Source organism: Cryptomeria japonica, chromosome 11, assembly GCF_030272615.1.
Source record: "Cryptomeria japonica chromosome 11, Sugi_1.0, whole genome shotgun sequence".
Taxonomy (NCBI): domain Eukaryota; kingdom Viridiplantae; phylum Streptophyta; class Pinopsida; order Cupressales; family Cupressaceae; genus Cryptomeria; species Cryptomeria japonica.
Genome location: NC_081415.1, coordinates 308,924,192 through 308,947,523, shown reverse-complemented (window position 1 = coordinate 308,947,523; position 23,332 = coordinate 308,924,192). Strand labels below are relative to the sequence as shown.

Here is a 23,332-nt window from a genome sequence, read left to right as displayed (position 1 = left end):
CCATCTTCCTCCTGAATACATTTTTCCATAGATTTTTATCATTGGAAAATGCCCTTTTTACCATGGCAACCATCCAATTGATTCAGGAGGGCTTCCTTTTTCACTAGATCATTTGTTAGGCCATTCTTTTGAACTTCTAAATTAAAATGCTTCGACTTTTCTTCCAAACCAGCTTTCTCCTCAATATATTTTCCCAACCACTCTATAATTCCAAATTCTCAAATTGTTCTTTACAAACTTTGACTTCCATACAAGAAAGAAAATAATAGATCACCTATTTCAGGGCCATTGTTTCCACCATTGTTCCAAATACTGAAACAAAAATTCATGCTTTAACCATATCATATCAAATTTAAAGGGACTAATTGCTGACTCGTGAAATAATCAAACTCTGAAAAATCAAAAATAACAGATTTCATCCTGCAATCGCTACTCAAACACCCATGCACCACCAAAAAGCAATCCAATTGCTCAGAAATGTTACAGAATCCAATCCTCCTGTTTGTCCAAGAGAAATTTTAAATCCACCAAGGGATTTCTATCAACAAGTTTTTGAAATCCAGTAATAGCATTAAATTCCCCAGCAATAACTAAATTCAAATGCAAAACACTAGCAATTTGAGAAAAAGTCACCTCCCAAGTTGCCTCTTTCAAAGTGGACTCATACAATAGTATCACTTTCCTCTTAGAGAGTAAACAACAGTTCTCAGATTCCAAGGAATTAGCAGACCCCCAGATACACCTGACACACTCAAGGCCACACCTTTCCACCATCTCCACTTTCTCTCAATAAACTTCTAAAAATTTCTTTTGAGAGTTTAGTTTCTTGTAGCAGAATTAAATCTGGATTTCTTAATTGCAATTGATGCTTCACCAGCCTCCTCTTGTTTGGGGCACTAAGCCCCCTAACATTCCATGATAGGATCTCCATGTCCCATGTGGATGGCTCTTCCCCCCACCCCCTTTCTCTAATCAAATATTTCTCTATAATTGCTTGGGATCAACTCTTCACTTAATCATTGGATTTTAGAGTTAGAGCTTCCATTTACAATTGGCATCCATGCCTTTTCTTTAGGAGTTTATTCTAGAAATAAAATCTTGTGAAATATCCCTTCCAAGGAAGACAAAAGGGTGTTACTGTCTCTGCTTCCCTCAGGACAATTCCCCCTTCTTCACAATTTTCCTAACACTTTCCCAGCTGCAACATCCTCATTCAAGGGGAATCTTTTGACAAAATTCATATTCCTCCAAACAATTAAAACAACTGGAGGAAGCACATCAGCAGTTAGTTCTGTTTTGTATCAGAAGAAAAAATCTTTAAGAAATATTTGGCAGAAAAATTAATTAACGTAACTAAGATAATCAAAGCCCTTTTGGCTAAGTTGCCAAATTGGGTAATGGGAACAGGTACATGGGTATGAAATGCCAGTACAACAGAAATTTTTTGGGGGGTTGGGTACATTTTTGATACCTTGACACAAAAATAAAATATATACATACATACATATATGTATATGTATATGTATAGCTAAAAAATAGAAATAAGTTTAGAATGTCATATACCAATACATATGCGAAGCAAAACCATTACAAATTTCAAATTCTGAAACATAATACATTAATTTAAACTCAGTTTTCAATATCAAAAAGATCAAACTAGAATCTCATGATAGATAAGTTCTGAGTTCACTAATCAGCACTGTGGGTCTTAAGAATATCAAAAAGATCAAACTAAAATCACTAAACATTTCGGCATCTAAAAACGTGAACCCCGGACATACCCACAGGAGATTCGTTTCAGAATCCGATTCCAGTATGTTTCGTACCCGGAATCGCCCAAAAGATCCCATGATTCAGCAACTTAGCCTTTTGGGCAAAATTGGTACTTCATTATGTACAAACTGGGAAACAGGTGGGTCAACCTCCATCCTCCATAAAGCAATGGTCGAAAACCCAAAGCTGTATTTTTAAAAGAAGATGGCCAAATATTTGTTGCTTTTAGCAGTCAACCAAAAAATAACAAAAAAACTGAGAAAGAAATTCCATGATGTATTTCTTAAGTTATATGATACCTAATGCTCCCAATAGATGGATATAAAAAACTAATACTCTAAATACACAATTACATAAAACTGTATATCAACCATGTCCTAATCTATCAAGAAGTAGACAACACCTCGGTCATCATAACCTTTAATAGTTTAGATGAGGAACCAAAATTATAGAAATGATGAAAATATAACCATTACTACCATTCGCCTTTAAATTACCCTCATTCCATCTCATCTTACCACTAATATTACCCCTCCTGCTGCTTTCCCTCATTTTTAATTTATTTTCATAGTCAAAAAGCAATGCCTCTGAAATGTACCTACTTGTGCCATAGCTGCATCATCCCCTCTTCTTTCTGCATCTTTATATTTTCTGGTATAAGAAGCCTTGATTTTCTCAAATTTCTCTAATGGACTAACACCAAGGACCTACAAATAAGTCCAACAATTGATATAAAGATCTCAACAATAGATGCTGGGAAATATAAGGTAGCATACACATGAAAATGATTGATGCCACACAATTTCTTTTCGTAAAACCCACAGAGGCTGAGCATTGACTTATTTTGGAGCTACCTTATAAGGATTGTCATCACCACTTGTACTTGATCCCCCACCAACAGATGCAGCAGTGCATGCAGCTCTGCTATTCCTCAGTACTTGCCTAGAATATCTGCAACATTCAAACTCACAATTAAATGTTGCTAAACATTGTTATTAAGCTTCTAAGTTCTATATATACATATAAGAAAGAGACAGATGCATCTTCTCCTACATCAAGAAATATTTTAATTGCATCTGTCAGACAACAAAATTACAAGGAGAAATCTAAAAACGAATGCAACGATTCATTAGCATTTAGCAATAAGCAAATACACATCCTAGAGAAACAGACAAGTCCCCATCCAAGAACCTTAATACAATTTGCAGAATCTCTAATAAGACTATCATCACTAATAATTATTCAATGTAAATATATATGTTGTATTCCTCCAAGAGATGACTCAAATGGTCTCAGAACTCTTGTCTCTCTACCCTTTCACTGTACACTCAACTCCATTCTTTATTCCTCATACTTCCTATGATAACCGAATGTACTTGACCTACTTTTAGTTTTTCTTCATTGTAAAGTTTCTCATTTACAATCATATTCTCCACATGATATATCCAGCCCAAATTTCACCATCTTCAATGTCCTTTAACTTTAGTGTGAGCTCTACCTTTTTCAGATCTGACTACTTTGCTTCCTTTGTATTTATTTTCCTTCACATTCTATTATTCTTGCCCATCAGTTGCAACTGCAACTGATAGCTAACATCGTAACACTAACAACCAAACATAAAAATCAAGTTCTCACAAAACCCAACAACAACGTTACCACCCACCTTAAGAAGGTGAGAAACACATGGCAATACCAATGTCAGCTCAATATAAATGGAAACATAAGTAACTACCTTCCCTTTTATAAAGAAGACAACATTCTAAGTAATATGAAGACAATTCTAGCTACCCCACACGATTTGATTAGCAAAGAAGGAACTTGTATGATTAATCAAAGTTCTAAAACTTCCAACTTAGCAGAACTTGTCAGATAATTTTGACTCCAACACGGCAACTTGGTGAAAACTCGGCAAAACTTATTTTGACTCAATCTGGACAAAGAGGTGAAAGCTTCAAAAATTAAAAACTGATGTAATTAATTAGCTTGGAAAAACTTGAGATCAAATGAATTTTCAACAAGAACTCACCAAGTAAACACCAAATGTTCCAACCTACAACTCATCAAAACTTGCCCATGAGTAAATTGGCAAGTTACTCAACACATCCTGCAACTTACAGGTACTTGCAATTTCTGTGAATCTGCAACGAATTTTTTAACATTTTTAGCATCTATTGATGAGAATTTTATTGGCTGAGAATTAATAACGATGACTTTGTTTACACATGAGGGCTTTGGTTCTTTAGAACTCTTGAGTCATGACAAAAGGGAAAAAGAGCCTTTGTAGTAGAGGATGCCCCTCACTACAAGGTTCCAAACTATGTTCAAAGGAAGCCATGATTCACTTTGGTTCTGAGCACTTTTCGTTCACCCTTCTTGATTCAAAGCAAAGATTCAACAAAGAGACTATCCCACATAATTGACCATAAACAAGCATGTATGGTTGTATCCACAAAAAATGAGGAGATTTCTTAACAACAATCCTCATTAATGCCCCAAAAATGTTATTAAACAAATTTGGGTTCTAACACAGGTGAATATTTTTGCAACCGATTTTTTACCATGAGGAGAACCATGAAGTCAAATGTGGCTAAGATACATAACCAAACATAAGTCTGTTGGTGAGGAAATGGTTCTTGAAAGTTGAAACATTGACCACAAACAAGTGAATGCATAAATTAGAATACAAGCAAATTAGAGGATGAAGAGGAAGAGAATTTGATTCATAAAACCTAGAAGATATTCCCTTTAAGCTCACCACAAACAGATTTCTAATGTGTCAACATAACAAACATCAAACATCTCTTAACACCTTAAATGCGTGTGAATACAGCAAACCGACATTCAATATAAAGTAAACAACATGAAATATCAAAAGCAATGCATATACAAAGAAAGGAAGCATTCCCTTGACACCAAAATGCCTTGAAGAAACCCTAAACAGGTGAAAAATCCAGGAAGAGTAAGATATGTGCTCCTCATATCACTATCTCAGTCAAATACAATTGTTACAACACCAAAGGAGATTAATTGGAGTCATAGACATACAAATCTCCTTCACAACTACTATGCAGCCCCTACAACTAGAAATTGTGTCACCATTCTACCTGCAACAAACAAATGATGTGAAAATGAAGGTTCTAGCATAAGCCAAGTCACTTAACATGTTTTTGAAACAAGTTACACAGTCCCTGTATCCTTCCATCGATCCCTCTATCCTTCCATGGAGCCAAAATGGAAGAATGAATATGAAACGAATCAATTTAATCATGCATGTGCCACTTCCATTAGACTAGCAGTGATGCATTCATTGAAGAAAATCCTGCATTAGCCGCAATATACAATGTATTCAACAAGAAATGCAGTGCTTTTGTTGTAGTAGATAGTGTTTTTGCCATTTGCATAGTGACAAATTCACTTTTCCAACTTTTCTATTAGGCTTTACAATCTACAACTTGACCAAAGATTTTTCAAGATGTTCCAAAGCACCTTAACTACCTTTAAAACATCGCCACAAACTGTTGTGCATCTGAACATATTACTTTTACAATGTTTCCAAGTCCTTGTTGCCTTCTTGAGAGAGTGGTTTCTCTGTCCTCAAAACTCAAGGGCTAACCAAATGTTCAAATCACTTCCCATCATTTTCCAGAGACCCATTTTGCCTTGTAATTTTCACCCAATCAACCATGTTTTGTTCTTACCACACCTTGTCCTACTTACTTTCTTTTACAAAACAATGTCACCCTCCAACTCTTTCTATTCCTCAGGAAAAAATTCCTCCACTGTAAGTAAAACAGTTTCCTCTTCTTCATCCAACATTAAAGGTCCAAACAAGCGCAATTTTTCTACATTTATGACCAAGTAGATCTTCATATAGGTGGGTAAGTTCATCCTAAATGCATTATCTCATGCCTGCTTCGTGTCTTAAAATGGTCCTATTGTGACCTTTTTCACACATCGCCCCATTGCAAATGGGGACCCTCCCTTTTTCCTGTTTTCTAGGGTTTTTGTTAGTGTCCCGTGGCCTTCCGCTTTAGTTTTGCTCAGTTTTGTCAAGTTTTGACGGTTTTGAGTCTTAAGGATTGAAAGTCAGTTTTTGCAAGCCAAGTGATAACAGAGTCTAGACACCATCAAAGTGCCTAGAAAGGCCAAAGGACAAAGAGCGCAATTGATTTGAATGAATTCGGACAACTTTCTATTTTTGGAAAGTTTGTTTTTTTTTTTGCTTTTTCCTATTTTTTAGGAAGTTTCATTTTTGGCATTTTTAGCTCTATCTTCGGAATGGCTATTTTTAGAAAGTTTTCCCTATTTTTTAGGGATGTCTGCTTTTTGCTTTTTCAGAGTGGGGAGCTAGGGTTTGCACTAGTACCACTAGCCTCCATCGATCGCAATCGAAAATTTTCAAGTTTTGACCCAAAAAGCTAAGTTCCTACATTTTAGGGGTCATGGCGCTTCGGATGGGTTACCTGAGTATGGGTTTCAAATGTCATGTTAATCTAGATAAAATTGAAGAAGTTATCAAATTTTGAAGTTTTCAAGGTATTTCTCTAAGTCTGGCTAATCATGTTTGGTGTCGAATGTTATGTTAGGAGGCAAGGAAGTCCGCCATGTAGGAGAGATGGAAAAAGTCCGCCCAATGGTTGCAAAGTGCACAAGTCAAACAAAGTCCGCCTTAGGGAGAAAGTTGAAGTGCAGGCAAGGGTTGAAGTCTGCCTTGCCTTGAATGAAGTGAAGTCTGCCTTGATGTTGGTGCCATAAAGATGACAAAGTCCGCCCTTACCTTGGTCACATGAAGAGCAAAGTCCGCCCTAGAAAGAGAGGGTATGATATGCATAAGTTTGGTGAACCCCGCTCATGAAGAAGGTGCAAGGAAGTGATAAAGTCCACCCAAGGCGATAAGTCAAGGGGCATGAACTCAGCAAAGTCCACCCAAGGGTATGAAGATCGTGCCTAAGTCAAGTGAAGTCCGCCCTTGATCAACATGAATGGTGCCCAAGTCAGACAAAGTCTGCCCTGCTGCAAGTAAAGCTCACAGTGATCAACAAAGTCTGCCCTATGGTTAAGACCTCAAGCATAAGAAGATGGTGCCTAACTCTCAAAAAGTCCGCCCTCCAAAGGATCATACATCAAACAAAGTCCGCCCAAGGTGGTTTTGGATGATGGCTGAACGCGATGAATGTCTATCAATTCATATTTGTGAGGAGTTATCAGGAACTTTTTACCCTCCTCCCGCGCAACATAAATTGGCAACTGAAGGCAGGATCATCGCAGAAAACACGAATAGAGTTTCGAGCCAAATTCAAAATTGAAGACAAGTCCACAAGCAAGGTTCATCCGAGCATAAAGATGGCCAAAATTTGGCTAAGTATGGGAAGAGCTATTATGACGAAGGCCTAGAGGAATTCTTCTCCGAATTCAAGGTACCAAGAAAGAAAAAGTCCTCGAACTTGATGAAAAGAATTTCAGACTTCTTGAGGAATTTCATCCATACAACTTCTTGAAGGATTTCATCTCCAGAAGAAATTAAAGACAAGCTCCCAATCAAAATCGGATGGTGACAAGAAGAATCGAATTTCCATAATTAGACAATTTTTCACACAAATTGGAGAATTCAGAGAAGACATCCAACACGCTGAGGTGGCGCTCGTCATCTTCCAGCCAATCAGATTGTTCTGAGTTAGCATGTTCAGGTTCAATGAACCTGACTTATCCAGAAGCTTCTAGAAGGGCACACTTCACAATGCAACAACCTTCTATTTTTATTGTTGGTTCATATTTAGCAAGAAAAACATGTCCCCAAATGTAATTTTCTCATTGGTCGAGGGGTAGTTAGTTTTGGGAACCCTAATTAGGGTTTTTATCTTTCAATCTGAGCCCTTGATCACTGTTTGATCTCGGTCATTCATTATTTTTCTGAAAAACTATATAAGGCTACCTCCTCTCATTTGGAGAGTGTGAAGTTTTTGATATATTTTTGCGCGAAGGTAATTTTTTCAAATAATACAATGCATGTGCGCTTTATCTTAAGGCTTTGTAATCTCTGTTATTTGAGTGATTACCATGGTTTCAATTTCCTCAACACATTAGTTAGAAGTTAATTTAGATTTGCTTTCAAAGTTGTTAGAGTTGAATGAAGGATTTGATAAGTATTAATTAACGGTGTATCTCCGCTCATACTTTTGGTGAATGGATGATTTCCATTTCACTGTGCAAAGTTAGTCTGAGCCTATCCCTTGTGTATGCCAAAACTTCGATCATAAGCACAACCCATTGAAAATTGCACTTGCTTTGTGTATTTGTCCTTAGTGTGGCGAAGCAAAGTGCGGTTTCCTGAGAACACCTAGTTAATACCGTCTCCAGAATTCGTAGGTTTAGATCAGCTTTCTTAACCCTATCCCCTTTTCCCCTTTTTGAAAGTCTAAATCTCGAAAATCCAAAAAAGAGAAAGAGCCTGAAATTGATAAATCTATCTAAGTCCAGAAGCTTGAAAGACATTCGTAAACATAAGTCCCGCTTGAGATTTTCAGCATACACTACCCAAGTAGCTATACCACTAAAGTCGCTTGTTCGCACATATAGACCTTGGAATCAGTAGTGATTTTTCAGGAGAGGATAAAATACCTTTAGATATCTTATTCTAATGTTTGGTAGATGATAAAACAGACACCAACAGGTCCATACTTGATAGGCTTTAACTTCCTTGATGGTCCTTGAAGCCTCTCTTTTCTGAAATATACCCATACCTTATCGCCAACATGGAACTTATGCTCCATCCCATGTTGATCATGTTGGTGCTTGTACCTAATTTGAGACTCCTCAAATTTCTCTGCATGCGAGGGTGTATTTGCCTCATTTTGTCAATGAGATTATCAGCCCTTTGCAACTCCATATCTCTATTTTCTAGCCCAACTTTTCATTGTCATAAATAAAAATTGAATAGACTAGGTAGTAGGTAACCAAACTACGCTTCAAACACAGTCACATTAGTTCAAGAGTGGATTGTGCTGTTGCAGCAGTGTTCAATGTAAGTCGAAGGTTCATCCCACCCCTTGATAGCCTTGGATTATAACCATGAAGCAGTTGCACTAATGCTCCAGTCAGCATCTTTATTTAGCCATCCATTTGAGGATGGAAAACAGTAGACCTTCTTAACTTTGTATCCATTCTTTCCCAAAGTGTACATCAAAACTTATTCAAGAACTGAGCATCCCTATACAAGATGATAGTCTCTAGAAGCCCAAAATGTATTCATACATTCTTGAAAAGGAGCTCAACTGCATCACTTCCAGTTAATGTTTTCTTACATGTCACCAAGATGCACATATTTCAAAAACGGTCTACAAAAACAAAGATATAATCATGCCCCTGTTTTGTCCTTGGAAGGCTGCCTACAAGGTCCATGGAGATGCTCTTCATGGCCTCATAAGTACAAGCAATGATTAGTGCAGCTCAAGCTTCCTATTGCTTAGCTTACTCACTCTCATTGTTTACAACTCTAAACAAACTAAGCAACATCCATTTAAATATGGTCATAAACATACAGCTGAAGATTAGCAACCATCTTAGTCACCCCAAAATGTCTTGAACCACATGATGTATAAGTCTCACATGAGCAAAAGCTTCTCTCTTTTCAAACACAAAGCTTACCCACTTTACACAAAATCCCATCCTTGATGGATTATTCCAACTAAGGTTCAAAACCAGCTGTCATACCTCTTTTTGCCAACAGATATACCTCACTGAAGTCAGAGTTTTGAACATAATCCTCAGCATATACTTCATTCACAAATGGCTCCAACATCGAAAGTATGCTTACCACTGAAAGAAGAGGAAGTATAGAGAGCACATCCGCTTCTTTATTTGTTAACACAACTGTTCTTTATAACAAGACGAACTTGTTGCATGAACCCCATTCATTTCTAATAATGTGACCGTTGCAACTTTGTTTGTGCTTATAAATATTGCAAAGCTTCGCGATCCATTTTGTACCACCATGTCCTTACCCATGACATAGTGTTTCCACTTTTTCACCATTGAAAGTCAAAACTAGTGCATAGAACTCCTTATCACATGTGATGTAGTTTAGGACGGACCCTTTAAACAGCTCTAAATAACAGCAGACAGGCGTATCTCCTTACAACAAAACAGTTCCCAGGCATCAGCCTCAGTCTCAAAGGGTTGTTGTAGGTTGGTAACTGCAATAATTGGTGCATTGCAGATTTTGTGCTTGATGTCGTCAAAGGAATGCTACTATCATGTACCACAATGATATCTCTTCTTCCTCCCCATAATATGATGAAATGGAACAGCAATGTTTGAAGATCTCACAATTTTTTGGGAATATCGGGCTGCTCCAATGAAGATCCTAGTTTTACATACACATGTAGACTCTGGCCAATTCACGATTGCCTGTATTTTGGAGGGGTTGATCCTTACCTCTCCATTTACCCACAACATGCCCAAAGTACACAAGAGAAGTCTTTGCAAACTCACACTTTTTTTCCTTCAATAACAATTTGTTCTCCCTCAAAGTTTCAAACATCTTTCCAAGATAGACAACACGCACTTCATAAATTTTATTAAACACCAAGATATCATCTAAGTAAACAATCACACATGAATCAGCAAGAGGCCTCAATACTTTGTCCTTTAAGCACATGAATGGGTCCTTATTTGATCTTGACCACTATCTTTCAAACTTCTTCTTCCTTTATGCAAACTTGATGATATACCAACTTCAAATCCAACTTAGTGAAATAGCTCACCTAAAACTGATCAAGGAAATCATTAATCCAAGGCAGCAGGTACCTGTTCTTGATCATAATCTTGTTCAGTGCCCGGAAATCAACACACACTTACCATTTTCCATCCTTCTTCAGCATAGTGACTAGAGGAGAACCATAAGGATGTAAGCTTGGCCTAATTAAAACATGTTCCAACAACTTCTTCAGCTTCTCTTTTACCTCATTTGCTTCAAACAAACTCTAATGATACAGGCCTATATTAGGCAAAAGACAATCCAACAACAATTGTATCTTGTGCTCAACAGAACACTTGTAGGGCAGCCCCTTAGGCTCTAGAAAAAACTCAGAATTTTGCTTCACTTAATCACAAATTCAGACTGATAATGATAGCTTATAGGCCATGTAACCTTTTTATTTCTGTCCCACCTTGCTCTCCCTTTCTTGTTAGCAACAAGAGAGCAAACTCTCCACTTGCGCTGATGAATCTCTTTGCTTCACTAGCACTAACATGACAAATGAATTCAAAGTGTATGCTTCACCATTCAGCACAAATATATATTTATTCATTTTTAGGAAGATGATATTACTCATACACAAGTATGGACTTCCACATATCACTCCATATAGATCAAAAGGAATGACATCGATAAGATCATTTTCTTAAAATCAGCACCTATGCAAAACTTCAACTTACATTGTTTCTTCACTATGATATCCACTCCTTGTTTCAACCAAGTAAATAAGGCTATGAGTGATCCATGGTATGCAAACCTAACTAGCCTACAGAATTCTGAGAAACTGGATTAGTATATGAGTTATGTGTCAAAAAAGAACTCTTACCATTTTGTCTTTGATTTGAATTTTGATGTGGAATACCTTAGTGAGTTCATTTTCCTCCTTGGAACTCTCTCCCATCACAGAATTCTCCTTCTACACCACACAAGAAATTCTCATTGAAATCCAAATCTCCATTGATCTCTTTCCCTTAGTTCACAAGGTTGGTGTTCTTATCACTCTTATTTTTCCTCCATGATCACTTTCCCATTGCGAATTGAGGGGGGAGTGTGCATGTGTAATCTCCCCATTTTTATGCCATCTTGTTTTGCGAGTGTTGGCCAGTTTTCAGGGTTTTCCGTAGGTTTCCAGATGCATTGGGAGGGTTCCTACGTTCTTGGTGAGCTCAATTCCCAATTTCAGTGGGTTTCGACAACAATTGCTATTTATATTAAGTGTCTGCATGGCACCAACCTTTCTGATTTTTTTTTATTTGTTCTCTTTAATCCTCAGAGAACACTGCTATTTATAGAAGTGCTTGCATGGCTCCAATCTTTCTGGGTTTTTCTCTTTGGTTATCTAAGAACACTGCTATTTATGGTATGTGCTCATGTCAGCATCAGTTATCATCTTTCAGCTTCAGTTAGTTCAGAGGGATGTTCGATTCTACATTTCTGGTGTCTTCGAGAGTTCAGTAAGATTACTGGAATTGGTTTTAAATATTTACAATTAAATATTAAAGTGGCATTTTATTATTAACTGAAATGTTAAATATTTAGTAAAGTAAATGTCCCCAAGTTGGACACCTAGGTTGTGGGAGCTAAAGTTGTTTTAAAAAGATGTTATGAGGGCTTTTTCAAGGGAAATAAAATATAAAAAATTTGAATGCCCTGATTTCCCTCCAAACTTTATAAATTGTTGTTTGGGCTCTCATTTCTTCATTCAGAGTTTGCACACATACAGAAGTGCTGTCTAAATGAGCTTTGGTTTTCTTTTTGGAGTTGTTGAAACTTGAAAATGAAAACCCTTTGTAATCTTTCTGGTTTTGGTGGTGAAAGACCCACCCTAGCCAGTATAGTGATTTCTCTCAGAGATTACATTTGATTTGCTTAAGTTTTCAATTTTGGGGTTTGCAAGGATGAAGATTTACATGGCATTTTGATTTTGACCTTGGGGTTTTGTTGTGATTATTGTTTTTCAGTGTTTTGGTGGATTTTGCAAGTTTTGGGTTAGTTTTCAGATCTGGCCATACACTTCCAGCCACCAGATTGACCCTCTTTTTGAATGGTACCTCCTAGGTCATCAAGTTCCTGCTTCTGGGTATTGCTACAAACAATTTCTCACAGCTGGGTGACTATTTCACAAGTAATTACCGATGGTATTAATTTATCCAAGAAGAATTGACCCACAAGCAGGCCGGCAAGTTTCCTAGGGTGTCACGTGTTCATTTTCAGATTGCTGGGCTATTGTTGACAAGAAGGAGAGAGTTTTCAGCCTCATAGCTAAGTCTCTCTTGTGCAATATTGCACTCAGTTGCTGCTGCAGAGTTCCCTTGTTAAGTTTCATTCATTTCAGAAGCAATTATGTGTATTGGAGAGTAGAAACTGATCTGGGCACTTTGGAGGGGTTGGGTATGGTGTTTGGAAGCTTCAATGAGCAGGTCGCAACCTCTGGGCCTTGACATATATGAGCTGAAGTTAGTTATCAAAATTATTTGTTGAGTGTCACCTACAAACACCTGCTGCTGCAGGTCTGTATGTGTTGAAAAATGCTCCATTTTAAGTTAGCTTGTATTGTGAACAGTGAAGAGATAATGCGAAGACATTTTGTTATTATGTTCTTTAGTGCTGTCAAAGTCAAAGCTTTGTTATCTGCAAATGTTCATGAAAAAATCAATGAATGAAATCTGAAACTATTCCTATCAGCAAACAATATATTATTCATTGCTTTGTATCTCTCAAAATTGCAAACAAATCCAACAAAAAAATCAGGTGTACACATTACAGTATGTCAGTGACACCTCCTAGTGGCTAAAATTAAAACAGCATCACTTAAGGGCGAGCATGAATTTGATTTTGAAGAATTTGGTACCGCGTAGAAGTTTAATATGTGATTGTTGAGATTTCAACCTATTTCTTCTTGATCATATTGTATCTTCCACCTGATAATCAGACAAATAGTTTAGGAGAGAGTTTTTCTAATGGAAAACTTTCCCTTGAATGAAGTGCCTGTGATCATCAGTGTGCTTTTTTTGTTTTGCTTGAAATAAGAATCTTTACATAACAAATTGGCACTTTTATTACTACCCAAATTGAACTCTTCCATTAATCATGTAAGCCACGTTAATTCTTCTGGAATTACTTTTGTATTCATCTTTTGATTAAAGGGCCATAGAAGGTAGCTTGTTTAAATATTACTGCATCCATGGGATAGACCTACACCATGTTTTGAAGGCATATGTTGAGGTAGATTTTCTATTAATAGGATCAACAACATAGTTAGTAACACAATAATCAAAATAAAATAAAGGTTCATCTTTACTCTTGAATCTCAAGTCTTCATCAACATGCTCATTTTGCATGCATCTAACAATCATCGCAATCAAGCAAGGAGTTTGGCTTTAAGGGTTAGATGTAACTACAGTTCAGATTGATCGTGTCAAATTGTTCATGTTTCTCATACCGTCAAAATATGTTCATTTCTAAAGAAGTGGTGAAATTAAGGATGTAGTGTACATTTTTAACTCTCCTTAGTTTGCTATTTGCTGCCTCTTTACATAACTGCAAACATAATAGCTAGACGTGCAGCATAAACACCTAAGATTTGACACATTTAGACATTGGCCATGTAATCTTTCCTTATGAATTATTTGTACAAGGGTCTAGAGAATCATGGTTGCACATGAGTGACATTTGTCTTATTACAACTAGAGTGAATCATTATGTGTGTGTGTGTGCTCAGTAATGTTGGGAAGAGATAGCAGACTAAGCTCGCTACTACTTTATGAGATAGATAATGTTGCTATTCATGGTAAAAATATGCTTATAAGTGAGGGGTGCAATTAATATCTGCCTATAGATTCTTTATGTGGAATTAGAATATAAGAATGTGCACATGTGTATGCCACATGCACATATGTAGAACAACTACAACTACTACTTAACGAATGAATTTCTGGAGATGTAATCAAAGGTCATGAGCACTTAAGAATGCCTATTATAGCAACTTCTGCTTGGCATTTTGTTCTCACAAATCCAAACTATGTTAAGTATTTTCTGATTGGTGAAATCAGTTGCATTTTACTTGCATCCAACTATGCATACAAGAGGAATAATGCATGCATGGTTGACCTTTTTTTGGTCATTCAGGATATCTTAAGTAAGTCCTCTGCTATTTAAAAAGTGTATATAAACCTGGTGATTGTGCTGGTTGTTTGCTTGGAGTTCCATATCATGTAAGAATAGCTTTGCGGTAAGAAAATTTTACATTCAATTTTGAGTCAAAACTTTAAGCAGAAATGGCTAGGTAGAGCAGAATTCAAAAGGTAATGAAATTGACTTAAGATACTGGAATTAAAATGAAACATTAAATTAGTTTAATAGAAGCCCATATGATGTTACATCATTTGATGTAGGAAAGTGATCTTAATCACAAACTCAGGAGATGAAGGAAGAAGGGTATATTCCATATGTAAGATTTATATTGAGGAAGGACCAGTATCGTTGCATCTCCAAGAACTATGACAGCCATAAGACTTCGTCTAAAATTTATATTGAGGAAGGACCAGTATCATTGCATCTCCAAGAACCATGACAACCATAAGACTTCGTCTCATGGTTGCTTTTCAAGTTGTCATAAAAACAATTATAGGAGCCACAAGCCCATGACCTAGACCAAAGTTGACTACATTTGCATTAGACTTAGCATCTAAAACATCTACGATATCTTGAGACACATCCCTTGAGCCAGGAACAAGAACAATATTGACATCACCTTTGAGGAACAAACAGTCCAAGCCCTTGAAAGCTCAAACAAACCAAAAGCCGCAAAGGCAGAACCATCGTGAGAGGAAGTGGTTCCCATCGGAAATAAAAACCCTATCAAAGCACTTGCTTGGAATGAATCTTTTAAACAGACCTCTCCAAGCCCTGTCCCTTTAGATGTGTGAGTAGAATACACATTTGTGGGAGATACCATAGCAACAAGCTTTCTTTAAAGCCACAATAATATCCATCTTGGGGCTTGCAGTATGTCACAATCAACTGCCATCATTTTCCTGGTGAACCTTTTAAGAGGTAGTCTGATGTTATTATGAACATTTATACAGAGAAATAATAAATTTCATTAATTTTTTAGCTTGTATATTTTATTTGAGTTTTTAACTGGTGAAATACTGATAGAGAGGTTGTTGCAGAATTATTTTTATGGAATGAAAGGTTTAATTTAGTCACTTAGAAGATTCCTTCTTTCTAGATTTTTTAGAAAAGATTTGTGTCCAATTTTTCCTGGTCATGATTTGATCCAACCAGTGCATTAAGAACTTGCTGACAGTTACCCAACCCAAAATGAAATTTAGAACCAAGGGCCACGAGAAAGCATTTTCAAGAGGAGAAACTATGAGAGAATCCACATTGGAGGTTCAAGAAGAGAGGAGGTTGTCAAAATATGCATTAAGGGTGCAATTATGATCACCAAATAGAACTATTGCAGACATGTCATCTATCTCATGTCGTGCACATTTTCCACCTTGCTTTGTGTGTAAAAAAAAATAAGTGGCTTATGATCATATGGATCATTGTCTCCTAACCCAAAATGTCATGGAACCAATACTTAACAACTTGAACAATGGCATGCAATTCTTTTCCATAGGTGGAGTAGCACATAACCATGTTGTTAGATGTTTCTGATTGATAAGCAACCAAATATCCAGGTTAGAACACTATTGTTTTGAGTGTGCAGTCAAATGAATCAATTAAGAAATTACTTTATATGGGGCATGTACAACCTAACTCAGCCTTTTCGCTTCTTTGCTAGTATTGGTTAAAAAGATGGCACTATGATGATGTGTGTGGATTATAGGGCACTGAATAAAAAACTATCAAGAACCAATATCCCATCCCTAGGGTTAATGAATTAGTTGATGAATACCATGGTTCAATATATTTCTCGAAGATCGATTTGAATTTTAGATACCATCAAATAAGAATGAGAGAGGATGTTCACAAAACTGCTTTTAGGTGTCATTGTGGACAATTTGAATTTCTAGTCTTGCCATTTGGGCTAACTAATGCCCCTGCTACATTCAAATCCTGCATGAATCACATATTCAGTAAACAATTAAGAAGATTTCTTTTGGTATTCTTTGACAATATATTAATTTATAATAAAACTTGGGAAAGGCATATTGATGAGGCATTGGGAATACTTCAGCATCAGTCAATATTTGCTAAAAGCATCTAAATGTGAATTTGGAATGACTGAAATCTTGTATATAGGGCATAAGATCAATGCCCAAGGAGTTAGTGTAGATAACAAGAAAATCAAAACAATAGTAGATTGGCCTCAACCTAAAAATTTAACACAGCTAAGGGGATTTTCAGGACTGCAGTTATTATAGAAGGTTTGTCAAATATTTTCAAAGCTAGCTGCCCCATTAACAAATTTAACTAAGAAACGTGTTTCTTTCACAGAGCAAGGTGGCAGAGGAGGCACATAGACCTTTTGACAAGCTCAAAGAAATAATGAGTTCTTGCTTGGTATTACCCATTCCCAGTTTCTCTATTCCATTTGAATTGGAATGTGATGCTTTGGGAGAAGGTATTGGAGCCATATAAAAGCAAAATAAACATCCAATAGCTTTTGAGAGTTGCAAGCCTCAGGAAACAGAAAAGAATTATTATATTTATGACAAAGAGATGCTAGCTATTATGCATGCACTAGCCAAATTTAGACAATACCTAGTTTGTGGAAGGTTTATGGTTAAGACCGACCATAATAGCCTAAGATTCTTCTTGAACCAAATGGATCTAAATAATAGACAGCAGAAGTGGGTTAGCAAGTTGCAGGCCTATGATTTTAATATCAAGTAAATGAAGGAAAAAAATAATGTTGTGACCAATGAATTTTTTTTATTTTTTATTTTTTTGGCTTCAGGGTTATCGCCATGACCCAGCCCAACACCCAACCCGCCTTGCCTTGGTCTTACTTTCACTGCCAAGTTGGGGCCAGGAAGGGGCAAGTTGGGGCGAGACTAATCCCTTGAGGATGCACGCAATTGCCTACAAACCACGTGCATCAAGTAAGTCCAAGCCTCAAAGTCAAACCCGAGACAAATGGGGAGCAAACCCACAGCCCAAGCCAACTCCACTACTTATGTTTGGCCAATGGATTGTTGCGAAGACCTCACTTATGCTCTGTGACGGAGATTTTTGCTGATTGGAAAAATTCGATACTTGCTAAATATGCCAAGGATGCATCAGCTAAGAATATATTGGAAGGCAAAATACAAGATGACAAATACAAGGTGGTGGAGGAGCTCATTCTCTACAAAGACCGAATATATCTCATCCTAAGATCGAAAAAGAAAAAAAGGATTTTGAGGGCATACCATGATACTCCATTAGCAAGTCACCAAGGCGATTATAAAACATACAAACAAGTGAGAGAAAGATTATCTTGGAAAGGCCTCAAAGGGGATGTTTTAAAGCATATCAAGGAATGTATGGTTTATCAAAGAAACAAGACCAAATCAAAAATGGGAGAGTATTTCAATGGAATTCATTATTGGGCTTTTGAAATTACAAGGAAAGGATTGTATATTTACAATAATAGATACACTAACTAAGTTCACTCATTTTCATGCCATATCTTCTAAATATAGAGCACCACAAGTAGCTGATCTCTTCTTTAGAGAAATCTTCAAACTGCATGGACTACCAAGAAACACCATAAGTAACAGAGATAGTAAATTCCTCAATTTATTTTGACATGAACGCTTTAAGTTGGTCGGAACTTAATTTACCCCAAGCACTAGCTCCACAAACAAATGGGTAAACCAAAATTGTGAATAAGTGGCTTATTTGCAGAACTATGTCGCAAGGCAACAAACAGCATGGATCAAATGGTTACATCTTGGAGAATATTGCAATAATTCTACCCATTATATGTCAATAAGAATCACTCCCTTCAAGGTAGTATATGGTTTTAAGGCAATATCATTTAGGGATTTAATTCTTATAGATAACAAAGTCCCTAGAGCAAGATAATTGGTGCAACAAAGTGTGGATATTTTAAACATATTCAAACAAAACTTACAACATGTCCAAAATCAACAAAAGATGTATGTTGGTCGTCATAGATCTGAAAGAACATTTGAAGTTAGAGAATAAATTTTCCTAAGGTTACAACCCCATAAACAATCCTCCCTCAAGGGCAATGGTGCAGAAAAACTCAAGCCATGATTCTATTAACCTTATATGATTATAAGAAGGATCAGCAAAGTTGCTAATGAATTAGAGTTACCAGCAAAAAGTCAAATCCATAATGTGTTTCACGTATCTAGCCTCAAGAAGGTGCTAGGTCAACATATTACACCATGCCCAGAGCTACCCCCTTCTTGATGACAAGGGTAAATTAATTTTAAAACCTGAGGCCAGCATTGACATGAGAGAAAAGAAGTTAAGAAAAAAGGTTATTCCGAAACATTTGGTTAAATGGAAGAATTTGCCTATGGAGGGCGCCACTTGGGAAGATGCAGAAAATTTTTATCATCCCAATCTAAAATTTCTTGAGGAAAAGCACTCTCAGGAAGGATGGACTGTCATGCCCCTCCCAAGTACCATGATGGCAGCCCCTTAAAATTATAACATAGGTGAATTAAATAAAGGTGGCACCAAGATGCTAGCGATTCTATAAAGGGATTTAGTTAAAATTAAATATAGACTTTTTATGGCAGCGATTTAAGATGAAGGATTGTAAACCTTCCAAGGACAGTGATGGTGAAAGGTGGTGACACTTTCACAGTTTCACCAATAAGGTATGATGGAGAGTTCATTTCCTTGAGAGGAATCATCAATCATCAACGAATCAAGCAATCAAGCAAACAAGCAAGCTATCAATCCATCTATCAATCTATCAAACAATCAATCTTGAAATTAAGGAAGTAACTTGCAAATAAGGAGGACAAAAGCCCTCCCAAGTTCATAAAGAAATTTAAGGACAAAAACCCTTATATCAAGTTTTTGACGAAAACTCAAATTTTGATCACCCAAGGATGAAAACCCTCCACGGTGAACTAAGAGTTTTAAGGACAAAAACCTTTAAATACTCTTGCCAAGTTAAGGACGAAAACCCTTAACCTTGCCACTGCTGTGCTATAGACAAAAACCTCTGATTCAACAGATTTGAAAGCACTTTCAAAGAATTTCAAGATATGATTGAGTTTCAGAATTATGTCATGAATTATTAATCTGAATATTATAATAAATACATAATTTTTGACAAAGCCATTATCATTTTGAGTAAGGATTATTGATTTAAGGCAAATTCAGAAATATCCTAGAAGAGAATATTACATGCTCAAAGTGTGAAAACATATGTAAATGACGATTCTGTTATATTAGATGCAAGTTTATTATTCAAACTGTGTATGCACCTTTATATTGTTTTAACCCTGTTGTGTAGCCTTACGTGATTTTACCCTGATGAGCACAAGGACATGGCGTGATTGGTCTTGAGTATATGTAGGAGTTAGTCAAGAGGATGCACTCAAGCAACAAGATGAATCAATGTGAACCGAACCTTTGGCTCAAGGAGATAAGGCCACAATGATGTAATATGCTTGATACACAATGTAAAATGTAAAATGTAAAATTCATTGTTTTAACCCTGTTGTGTAGCCTTACGTGATTTTACAGGTTATGGTAAAATAACTGAAAAATTCGGTATTCGGACAAAGTTAATTGAATATTACAAAATATTTGCTCCCTACTTTGTTATTCTCCTTTAATCCATAAAACTGCACACATCAACATTTATTCCAGCAACTCTTGTTTTGTTTGTCAGAATGTACTCCTATTTACTGCCATTTACCCGAACTTTGTGCGTATGTCGTTGTGTTTCCAAATAAACACAGAAAAAATTGTATTAGGTGTTCAGTGTCTGTTTCAGGTTAAGTCATGTGCAAAGGCCCAAAAACATTGCATTGCATATTTGTTTTTCTGTGTTGTTCTGAACCTCCAAATCAAAGCTTGTAATTACTATGCTTTATGTAAATAATTTTATTGGTTTTTGCATAAACCAGTTGCCCCCTTTCAACATAGAGAAAAATCAGATCATTCTTGTGGATCTTCCCACACAAAGTCAGTGGAAATTGTCACTGTCCATTGGACAAGTCACGTACTATTTTCCAGATAAAAAGATGAGGATATTTTTAAAAACTGTATTCAGAGAGACAAAACACCAAGGGGCTATTTGCCAAAATTCAACGCCCACAACTCAATTTTTAATTGGAGCATTATCTTATATGACCTAAACAGATTAATGGAATATAAGAGTTCAAATGTTACTTGTGCATTGTGAGAGTTGAAATACAAGTGAGTATATGTTAAGCCTATGATAAGTTAATCATACCATGCAAAAACAGAGTTCAAACATTTTCGAAAATTTAGTTATCCAAGTTTTTGGAACAAGAGGACGCAGTTTCAGGGACAGCAAAATATTTGTCAAGTTTTGGGGGCGGCATAGGGATGGCTATTTAAACAACTTAACAAGGTAAAACCAGCTCAAATTTTTAAAAATTAATAGTGTGTTAAATATGTAATGAGAATACTCCCCCTTTTAACTAACTCTTTTATAGGTTTTTTGCATGTTACTTTTCTTTAAATTTCTGCATATGAAATGATGTAGACTGTACAGTCCTGAAAAAAAGAAATGTCCCCTCATAATCTCCAAGTCCCTGACACATCCATCGCGAACTCGTCTCCGTGGAACGCTGTTTTAAGTAAGGGGCAACCATGAATACATTTCTCTGCAACTGAAAATTGGACTATGTACCCCGCTTTAAATATCAAGGTGATAATAACTACCACAACAGGTACCTACCAGATATTTACACAATGAAAAAGCTCAAAACCGCACTTCCATACTGTAAGTCAATCTGGGTACTGTCTACTAAATTTAAATGATAATAATAATGACAGTCAATCTTAATGTGGTGTAAAAATGGTGATGAAGCGTCACCATTCGAATAACCGGATTAAAAGCTACGATATGTAGTTGAGTGCGTCTTCGATGCACTCCAGGGAAAACTAATAACAATTAATATTAAACAAGCAAGCAAGTACAACATCTGAGGCAGGATCTTCCGTTGAGCTTTCAAAAATGCAAATTTGTGTAAGAAGCCAATCTTGTCATTACTTCTTACCTGGTTGGAGAAGAAAGTGGAGGAGATGATGAGCTCAGAATGTGAAATGATAGAGTTTTGGGTATCCTGTGTATTTGACTAGATGTATTAAATCTCCTTCCTCCTTTGACCCCTGAAAGTGTGTTCTGGCAAGCCGGTTTCATTGTGAATGCCATGGCCATATTTTCCTGCTCTCTTCTACAAAAGTAGTTTATACTTCTGAACCTTTATCTACCTGCAATTATAATACTGAAAAACCCCTTTCTTCCAAAGAACACTGAAAAGATAAACCCTCTATATATTCCCAAGTCCGGGGTGTTTTTATAGCAGACTCAGCCAAACCGAGAATCAATTATGTGTGAAGAGCCCAGAATTTCAAACTTGGAGGATTGCCATAAGAATTTACGGGGAGAGAGGATCCCTTACATAAATTTATTGGCGAAGGAGTATATATTTTTTTTTGTTTATAGACTTAAAAAATTAAAAATGTAATTATTTTCTATTCAATGTTTGTGGATTTGATTGTGTGAACCTGAATCAGGTGAGAGAATGTTCAAGGAGTTGAAAAATTTTCAACTATTATTGTGAAAAATTACATGGATTGTGGAAATATGTTTGCACGAAATACAACTAGCAATTGCATCTTGGTGTGCAATGGATATGCTGAATACGTATGGAAGGTCAATTAACCATTTTTTGGTCTATTGTTTGTATGCAATTCTGTAGTACATAAGGTCAATTTAGGCAATTTAGAAAATAATGTTGTTTGTATAACAAAGGTATCAATGGGAAAGTGATAGTTAAATCGAGAAGATAATCATGCTCCATTACGAATAGGCTCAAGTTATGAACTTGCAATAGGTAGAAAGGGAGAGAGAGATAAAGAGGAAGAAATAAAGGGGAGAATAGTGAGAGAAAGAGATGGAGAGAGGGGTAAGGAGATAGATTTAGGGGATAGAGATAGAGGAGAAGATGGAGATATGGAGATGGAGAATGATATGTAGAGAGAGAGAGAGAGAGAGAGAGAGAGAGACAAATAAATATATAGAGGGAGATATGGAAGGAGAGAAGAAGAGAGAGAGTAATAAATAGAGGTGAAAAAGAGAGGCAATGAGAAAGGGTGGTGTGGAGAGAAAAATATAAAGTTATAGGAAGTGATATATAGAGAGGTAGAGAGGGATAGATTTAGAGAAAGTAGGGGAAATGGAGTTAATAAGAGAGACAAATAGAGATAATGAGATATAGATAGAGAGTGAGAGGGAGAGATAGGAAGATAGTGATAAAGGGGGGTTGTAGTGCCAGAGAGAAGGAGGTGACAAAGCCAAGTAATAGAGAGAGGAGGTAGAGATAGAGATAAAAGTTTAAAATATAATGATTGTACAATAGTATAAATTGAACTACTTTGATAACTTTTATTTTATTATTGTAATCCATTGAAATATATTTAATAATTTATATTATGTTAAATTAAAATATCGTATATAATAATAAAACAATATATTTAATTTAAATAACAAATTTTGTTTCAAAATTTTGTTTGTTTAATATTCTACATAAGTCTCTAACATCCTTTTTTCAATTTCAAAAAAGTGGCACCACAAGTAGTGATGATAATGGAGTACATAACTAATTACTTTAAGAA

At 36.3% G+C, this 23,332-nt stretch overlaps 1 protein-coding gene across 1 annotated transcript in view; it reads right to left on the bottom strand.

Annotated features, from left to right (window-relative positions):
• LOC131065039 (protein CHLOROPLAST J-LIKE DOMAIN 1, chloroplastic) overlaps window positions 1-22,136 on the bottom strand; it is a 149,056-nt gene extending 126,920 nt beyond the window's left edge. The window contains exons 1-3 of the mRNA XM_057999407.2: window positions 21,712-22,136; window positions 2,628-2,724; window positions 2,376-2,480 (exon numbers count right to left, since the gene is read on the bottom strand). Coding sequence (XP_057855390.2) covers window positions 2,376-2,480; window positions 2,628-2,724; window positions 21,712-21,872 — 363 coding nt within the window. The 5' untranslated portion in view covers window positions 21,873-22,136. The remainder of the gene's footprint in view (window positions 1-2,375; window positions 2,481-2,627; window positions 2,725-21,711) is intronic.
• Between the last annotated feature and the right edge of the window lie 1,196 nt (window positions 22,137-23,332).